The following is a 9068-nucleotide window of genomic DNA, read 5'->3' on the forward strand; positions in this document are numbered from 1 at the left end:
TGCTGCGGAAGGAGACAGCCAGCACCCAAACTAAAAGCAGCCCCTCGTTCTGGGCAAGATGGCAGAGTAGAAGGACCTGAGCTTGCCTCCTCTCACAAAAACAACAAAATCACAACTAACTGCTGAGCAACCAACGACCAAAAAGACTGGAATCTACCAGAAAAGATAGTTTACATTCAAAGACAAAGAAGAAGCCTCAGTAAGACAGAAGGAGAGGGCACTTTTATGACATCATCAAACCCCATACCTGCCAGGTGGGTGACCCACAAACTGGAAAATAATTATGTCACAGACATTCTGCAAGAGCGAGAGTCCTGAGCCCTACATCAGGCTCTCCAGCCTGAGGGTCTGGTATCGGGAGGAAGAACCCCCAGTGGGGCTTGAGTTCAGGAGTTCCACAGGCCTCGGGGAAACAGACTCCACTCTTGGAGGGCACACACAAGGTTTCACGCACACTGGGACAGTAACGCCACAGTAGGCTGAACTGGACCTACCTATGAGTCCTGGAAGGTGTCCTGGAGAAGCAAGGGTCAGCTGTGGTTCACTGGGGAGCAAGGATACTGGTGGCAGAGGCCCGAAAGACTATTGCTCAGTGTGAGCTCTCCTGGAGGTCTGCCATTATGGTATCACGACCTGGTTCCACCCAACAGCCTACAGACCAGTGCTGGAACACTCAGGCCAAACAACCCGCAGGAACACAGCCCCACCCATCAGCAGACAGGCTGAACTCACAGCCACCTCTAAACACACCCCTTGATATAGCCCTGCCCACCAGAGGGGCAGGACCCAGCTCCATCTACCAGCAGACAGACACCAGCAGTCCCTCCCACCAAGAAGCCTGCACAAGCCCCAAGACCAGCCTCACCCCCAGGGAGCAGACACTAACAGCAAGAGGAGTTATGATCCTGCAGCCTGAGAAGTGGAGACCACAAACACAGAAAGACAAAATGAGACGATAGAGAAATATGTTCCAGATGAAGGAACAAGATAAAAACCCACAACTAAGTGAAGTAGAGAGAGGCAACCTGTCTGGAAACGAATTTAGAGTACTGATACCAAAGATAATCCAAGATCTCCGGATAAAGAATGGAGGCGCAAATCAAGAGGATACCGGAGATGTTTAACAAAGAGTAGAAGATTTAAAGAACAAATAAACAGAGATGAACAATACAGCAACTGGAATGAAAAATATGCTTTAAGGAATCAATTATTCTGTTGTTAAAGCAAAAGAACGGATAAGTGAGCTGGAAGACAGAATGGTAGAGATTGCTGCCATGAAACAGGATAAACAGAAATGAGAACAGAAACTGACAGATATTGAAAACAAACTAATGGTTACCAAAGGGGAAACGTAGGGGGAAAGGATAAATTAGGAACTTGGGATTAACATATACACACTACTATAAAGTAGGTAACTAACAAGGACTTACTGTATAGCATGGGGAACACTACTGAGTATTTTGTGAAAACCTATATGAGAAAAGAATCTAAAAAATGAATATGTTTATGTGTAACTGAAACACTTTGCCATACACCTGAAACATAACATTGTAAATCAACTAGACTCCAATAAAATTAAAGCTAAGAAAGAAAAAACAAAAGGCAGGGTAGCAGAGGGAAGATTGACTGGGCTGGATGCTGACCCTGGTTTCTGCTCAGCCTTCTTTGACCCACCCTTACCCACTGAGCCCTGCTCACTTGGTGACTGCCCTTCTAGTACCACTGACCTGTCACCTTTAATTCAAGCCAGCACTTGGACATTTCAAGGACATTTGTGAACCCTACTTAAACTGAAGGAGCCTGAGCAAATTAGGGAGCCAAGTTCAGTAGAAGCTCAGAAGAGTTCTCCCTTCTCTTCACCACTCACCCCCACATCTGAGGACAGACTTAATACTGGTTAATGCTCATTTGCCGATTAAAACTCAGCACACTCCAATTTCCTCACCGAGTGCGCTGCATAGATGAGGGAGTATCTCCTACAAGACCGCTGGGAAGGCTCAGTGAGATAATCTGTAGACTTCCTCACCATGTCTGGCTCATAGTAATTGCTCCACAAGTGGTATCCGTGATTATACTCAGCTCTGTAATTGCAGGCAAATCCCTAGTTCCTTTGACTCTCAGCTGCTCTATTTGTTAAACAAGAATATATACCCTGCCTGCCTGTGGTATTGTTGTGAGGATCAAATGATGAGACCATGTCTTGAAAAGACTTTTAAAAGTGAGCAGTGAACAAACCAGCTGGGAAGGCAGCGTTGTGCACAGCACGACGTGACTGGACAACATTCCAAGGCAACGTGTGATCGTGCGTAGCCTGTGAGGACTGAATAGGTTCTGAGAAAGGAGAGGAGACTGTGGTCTAAGGTTGGGGGCGGTCCATACAGATCAGAGGAGGGCCTTCAGCTGAGCGTCAAAAAAAAAGACAGGGAGGATGCCAGTAGAAGAGGCTCTTGTCACCCCTGACTGCTCAGCTGGCTAACTTTGGCTGTGTGTCTCCTCTCTCACGACAGGCAGAGCTGATCGGAAGCCTCACCCACAAGCTCGAGACCCTCCAGGAAGCCAAGGGGAGCCTGCTGATGGACATCAAGCTCAACAACGCCTTGGGGGAGGAGGTGGAGGCCTGGATCAGTGAGCTCTGCAAGCCCAACGAGATCGACAAGTACAAGATGTTCATCGGGGACTTGGACAAGGTGGTAAATCTGCTCCTGTCCCTCTCGGGCCGCCTGGCCCGCGTGGAGAATGTGCTCAGCGGCCTTGGTGAAGACGCCAGTAACGAGGAAAGGGTAGGTGGCTTAGCAGCTCCCTTCAGCTCTCCTCCCTGCCTCCCCCGAGTCCCATGTACACAGAAGTATGGTGAGACAGGAGTCCTAGAGAAGACCACCATCTCCCTGGGGCAGGGAGGGGGGCTCCGGCATACAGGTGAGCAGGGCAGAGAGGGGAAGGCAGCTGCCGCGCCAGGATGTCATGTCATGACAGCTCAGCCTCAGGGATACTTACAGGAAAGTAAAAACACGGGCGCCAGAGTTCCTTTCCTTCCTGTCCGTCCCAGAAAAAGGCAAAAGGCATAATGAAGATGGACGTTAAAAACAGAGAGGCATGACGAAGCTACTGGGGACAAGGAGAGGGCCCAGGAACATGAGCTCAGGCTCCAGGGAAGCTGCAGGTGAGGGGCCAGGGACAGCAAGGGAGGACGTACCCATTGTTGTCAGTGCACCCCTCACTAGAAGAATGGAATGACAGTGGATGGTGACACGACACAGAATCCAGGGCGCCCTGAGGGTCAGGCACTGTGGGCTTAGACGCTGTAGACACAGCCTCAAAGAGTTCTCACTAGAGGCAAGTAAGCGACGCAGCCAGGACAGGAGTCCTGCTGTGGTCCCAGGTGTTATCACCTCCTTGAACTTCATTGCGGAGCTGCAGAGCATTCTTCACCTGCTCATCTGTGCAGCAGATATTTTCTGTGTGTCTTGTGTGGGCCACCTTCTGGTGTAGGCACTTGGGATACTCTGAATAAAGCAGTCAGATCCCCGCCCACATGGGACTGACTTACCAAGGAGGTCAGACAATAAACAGAGCTGTAACTTCACGTACACGCCGACTGACCAGCACTCCAGCCACTAAGAGGCAGCTCTCTTGCTTCCTGGCTCCTGGAAATTAGGGATTTCCCAATCATTTCTCCAAATGCACTGCCTTAAAAGGAAAGGTATGTCTTGGCAAACAGATTTTTGAAAGATTAGAAGAGATCTAGACGGTAAGCATTTAGGAACGGGACTCTGAGCACCCAGGACACCAAACCCCCACCCTGGATCAGTGCCCTGCGGTGTATATATGCCAGGCCTTTGTTTCCTCCAGACAGTTTCCCTAGAAACTAACTGTCCTTGCCTCCAAAGTGTTGTCCCTCCTGCCTTCCTTCCATCCAGCGAGCAGTGAACAAGAACCTGCCAAATTCCAGCTGCTCCGCGTGCTAGGGCTGACCCTGGCTAAAAACAGCCCCACCTGAAGGCGCTCACCAGACGGTGAGGAGGACCAGTGTGGAAGCAGCAATTGTGTCTAGTGCGCTGCTGCGCAGTGATAAACTCACGGCCTCGGGAGCACTCTTCGTGTGGTGCTGGGGTCAGGAGGGACTTCACACGAGTGCCGCTCAACTGGCGTCTAGAGGGCTTTCTGAATGCCAGGCGGACTGATGGGAAAAGCTTCACCATTTAGAAGGAATGTTATGGACAAAGCCCAGGCAGACCATGGCGTGTTGAGGAACTGAGTTACATGCGGTTGGTATGTCTAGAGCATAGAGTGATTCCTTGACTGACTTGTTTTTAAGGGAGACCAGGAAGGGCTTCCCAGGTGGCACTAGTGGTAAAGAATCTGCCTGCCAACTCGGGAGACATAAGATACATGGGTTCAATCCCTGGGTCAGGAAGATCCCCTGGAGGAGGGCAGCAACCCCCTCCAGTATTCTTGCCTGGGGAATTCCATGGACAGAGGAGCCTGGTGGGCTCACAGCCCTAGGGTCGCAAGAGTTGGACATGACTTAGCACACAGGCAAGAAGGGATAATGAAGCTGCTCTGTCCCCATGGGGCTAGCATCAGTGGGGAAGCCATTATCACCTCTGGACCCGGAGAAGCAGAAGGAAGGGGCCCTTATCAGAACTGTAGCCAAACCTTTCTGGAGGAAAGGTTTCAGCCACTGCCACTTGGCAAGGAGAGAGCCAGAAATACAGGCCTCAGTGTCTTCTTTCTCCCACCTCCCAGTCACCTGCCGTGGCTGCTACTGGCCAAACCCAGCACCCAGCAGGGTTCAGCTTCACCAGACATTGAGACAGGCTGAGGAGAGTGGGTCTGGAGGGATAGTAGAATCCAGTGCAGAAAATTGTCACCAAGACCTATGGGTCAGTACCTTAGCCTAGAGAGCCTTGAACTCGTTTCGTTACGTGATCAGCCTAGGGAGTGGGGAGAAGGATGTTACCCTAGGGAGACTTATAGAAAGATGGGTTTAGGCTGTTAATTTAGACCATTGTCTTGGGGATAAAGAACAGGGAGTGAGTTAGAGCATGAGTTTGAATCAGCAGGGCATGTTAGATGAGGGGAGGGACAGAGCAGACGGTAATTCCAAGTCTCCTGTTTGGTCACCTGGATGGATGCCGCAGGTCTGTGAAACAGGGAACACTGGAGCAGTACTTAGAGGAAGATGAGCTGTTCCAGAATTGAGCTCAACTTAAATTGAACTTAACACTTAAATGCCATCTATACTCTTAAGTACACGTAAGTGCTTGCTCACCTGCAGAAGAGATCAGGATTAGTTTTTATTGTTGTTCGGTCACTAAGTCAGGTCTGACTTTACGCAACCCCACGGACTGCAGCGTGCTAGGCTCCTCTGTCCACTGTCTCCCAGAGTTTGCTCAAATTCATGTCTATTGAGTTGCTGATGCTATCTAACCATCTCATCCTCTGTTGCCTCCTTCTCCTTTTGCCTTCAATCCTTCCCAGCATCAGGGTCTTTTCCAGTGAGTCAGCTCTTTGAATCAGGTGGCCAAAGTATTAGAGCTTCAGCATCAGTCCTTCCAGTGAATATTCAGGACTGATTTCTTTTAGGATTGACTGGTTTGATCTCCTTGCTGTCCAAGGGACTCTCAAGAGTATTCTCCAACATCACAGTTCAAAAGCATCAATTCTTCAGCACTCAACCTTTTTTATGGTCCAGCACTCATATCCGTACATGACTACTGGAAAAACCGTAACTTTGACTTCCTTGATAATTGGACTTTTTTTCCCTTCAATTATTTAATTATAGTAAACTACATAAAGGACTTCCCAGGTGACTCAGTGCTAAAAAAAAATCCACCTCAATGCAAGAGACACAAGAGACACGAGTTCGATCCCTGGGTTGGGATGATCCCAGCCTGGATTCCTGGAGAAGGAAATGGCAATCCACTCCAGTATTCTTGCCTGGAAGATTCCATGGGCAGGGGACCCTAATGGGCTTCAGTCCATGGGGTCGCAGAGAGTCAGGACAACTGAGCACACAGTGCCTAGGCTTCCCTGGTGGCTCGGTGGTGAAGAATCCGCCTGCCAATGCAGGGGTGAGGGTTCAGCCCCTGGGTTGGGAAGATCCTGGAGGAGGAAACGGCAACCCACTCCAGTATTCCTGCCTGGAGAATCCATAGACAGAGGAGCCTGGGTTCCTACCTCCCCATGGGCTTGCAAGAGTTGGACACGACTTGGCAACTAAACCATCACCACCACATATAAAATTTGCTGTCTTAACCATTTTTAGCTGTACAGTTCAGTAGTATTAAGTATATTTACATTGCTGTGCAACAGATCTCCAGAACTTTTTTCATGTCGCAAAACTATACCCATTGAAACAAGTCCTCCACTCTCCCCTCCCGCCAGGCCCTGGCAATCACCGTCCTACTTCATGCGTTAGGACTTTGACTACTCTTCAGGACCCCCTACAAGTGGAATCCTGATTGTCTTTTTAACACTAGAAGCCTAAAGTAAAGCCATTACCCCCACCAGTTGAATGTAATGCCTCTCTAATTAAAGCTGGACCATACATAAGCACCATAGGGGTAATAAGCTGATTTTCAAAACACTTGTGCCTCCCTACTTTAGAGTGACGGTTGAAATAGCATCTTAGATATTGTCCCATCCTATAAAAAAAATCTCTGCAGGCAGTGTGGCGCTCTTACCCCTGCCCCCACCCCTCACACCCCACACCGGCCCTCTGCTGACCCACTCATCTCGTCCTGGCAGAGCTCACTCAACGAGAAGAGGAAGGTCCTGTCTGCTCAGCACGAGGACGCCCGGGAGCTCAAGGAGAACGTGGATCGGAGGGAGCGTGTGGTGCTGGACATCCTGGCCAATTACCTCTCCGAAGAGCAGCTCCAGGATTACCGGCATTTTGTGAAAATGAAGTCAACACTCCTCATCGAGCAGCGAGAGCTGGACGACAAGATCAAGCTGGGCCAGGAGCAGGTCAAGTGCCTGCTGGAGAGCCTTCCCTCGGACTTCGTGCCCAAGGCGGGGGCCCTGGCTCTGCCCCCAGGCCTCGCCGGCGATGTGACTCCTGTGGGGGGCTGGACTGGCAGTGGTGTTTTCCCCGCGGTGACCTCCCCACTTTAACCTCTTCTCCAGTACCCACCCAAAAGACTACCCCTTCTCTCAACGCTATTTAATCTGAAAAATGTTTCAGTACAAGCCACCCATTAAGCACTGTGGGTTATTGGGGTTTTTTTTCTGGATAAAAGGAAAAAATTCCATCCAGGAAAAAGCCTGTCCTTCTCCTTCTTGCCCTTCATGATTGATCTCCCGAGAGCTTGAATGCCACTGGGAGGTGACCCCCTTTCTATTGTTATTTCGTAGTAGAAAGAAAATTAATGAAACTGTGAGAACTGATCGGAGGGTGTCTGATTGATCGTTTAGTTTTTCACAGGCCGAGGCAACACGGATCCGTGGGTATCACCCTCAGGACCGCATCCACAGTGGCCTTCCCTGCCTGTGGGCAGTGCTTCCTGACGACAAGTACGCGTACTTATCAGTGAAGGGCCTGCAACATAACGCCTTATAGAGAAACACACGGGAGAAAATTATACAACCTTGAACACTGTTATTTATATTTTTTAAAATGAAAAAGATCATTGTGTGCTAACCACTTACTTGATTCTGTTCTGTGGTGGATGTAGACAGTTATGTTTGAGCTTTGTATTTTGTGAGAACCTTAATGAAACGAAGAATTCCAAAGACAGTCACCTTGAGTGTGGAGACTTTTTTTCTTAAACTCCTGACATGTGAGTTAAGCTTCAGCGCTTGCTTTAAATTGAGTATGCGGAAGTCCCAGGCGCCACTGCTGGCAGCTCACCACTTTACCCCTGCAACAAGCAGAGCACCACTCCTTCCCAGGAAGGCTTTATGCACTGGGGCAGAGAGAAAGCTAAAGTCCACTGATGAGGACAACTCTCCAACCTGTTGACAAGGAGACTGGAACCCAAGTCATTTCCAAACTGAGTTCATGCTGTCCTGCTATGAGATTTGAGCTAAATCCAGCTGATTTAGTGAGATACAGTAGCAGGCTGTCTTAATCCTGCTTTTCACAAAAGTTTCTTCTCCTGAAACGTCAAACTCATCAACCACACTTATGAAAAAAATCCCCTCCTTAAACTCTGGAGACTGATTTTGCACTATTCTGCTTCAATAGCAACATCTGAGAGGACACTCGCGAGCCCAAGCTGTACGTCTGTTAAGATAGACTGGATGATGGACAGGGGTGATGGGCCAGTGACCCGGTTATGTCATCGGCTGCTGGAGATGGCAACAGCCTGATGCACGGAGCAGGTGGTGCACCCCCAGCTGTGCTTTCATGTTGAATCCTCAGCTGGGCGCCACCTGTGCTGATCTGGGCTACAAGTACGATAGCCGCAAGTCCTCGAGAACTGGGAGAGTAAAAATTCATCGAATATCTTGGTACAGCTTAATAATGAAAAATTTCTGGTTAGGCACTTCAAAAATGTAGTTTTGGTTCCTGACACAGATGTATTTTGATGAACTTAGAATCAATAGGCCACCCACAGATTTCCTGTGAACCATCACAAAACCACTGCTACATTCTTTGGGGGTTTTACACTGTCAGACTGCATTACAAGACTGTACCTTGGTTTCCCAGGAATGTTTTCGAAAGCGTCTCTCGCATCTCGAGGCTCCAGACTCCCAGGCAATTAGTAGAACCGGGGACAGCATGCAGCAGCCATACTGTATGGTCATTTTGAAGTAAAAAACAGTGCCTCTTACTGACCTTTCATCAGACTTAGGCCAACACAGGAGCCTGAGAGCAACTCCAGCTGGTAGTTAACCAATCAGTGTGCCTCACTGACACTTGGTGATGTCTTGAGGTCAAGGCAGGTTAAAGGTAACCAGCAAGTGTCTCCAGCAGCTATAGTGAAATTCCCCAGGGGATTCGGGTGGGGGTGGGAGAGGGGTCCCAATTCCCATCACTTAAGTTCCCAGTTTCATTATTATTTTTGGTTGTGCTAGGTCTTCACTGCTGCCGCAGGCTTTTCTCTAGTTGCAGCAGTCCG

At 49.2% G+C, this 9068-nt stretch overlaps 1 protein-coding gene across 1 annotated transcript in view; it reads left to right on the plus strand.

Moving 5' to 3' along the window:
* SHROOM3 (shroom family member 3) overlaps positions 1-7745 on the plus strand; it is a 76762-nt gene extending 69017 nt beyond the window's left edge. Inside the window, exons 11-12 of the mRNA XM_040237328.1 lie at positions 2508-2780; positions 6751-7745. Of these exons, the coding sequence (XP_040093262.1) occupies positions 2508-2780; positions 6751-7119 (642 nt within the window). The 3' untranslated portion in view covers positions 7120-7745. The remainder of the gene's footprint in view (positions 1-2507; positions 2781-6750) is intronic.
* The last annotated feature ends 1323 nt before the right edge of the window (positions 7746-9068 follow it).

This window comes from Oryx dammah, unplaced genomic scaffold, assembly GCF_014754425.2.
Source record: "Oryx dammah isolate SB20612 unplaced genomic scaffold, SCBI_Odam_1.1 HiC_scaffold_3, whole genome shotgun sequence".
NCBI classification, from domain to species: Eukaryota; Metazoa; Chordata; class Mammalia; order Artiodactyla; family Bovidae; genus Oryx; species Oryx dammah.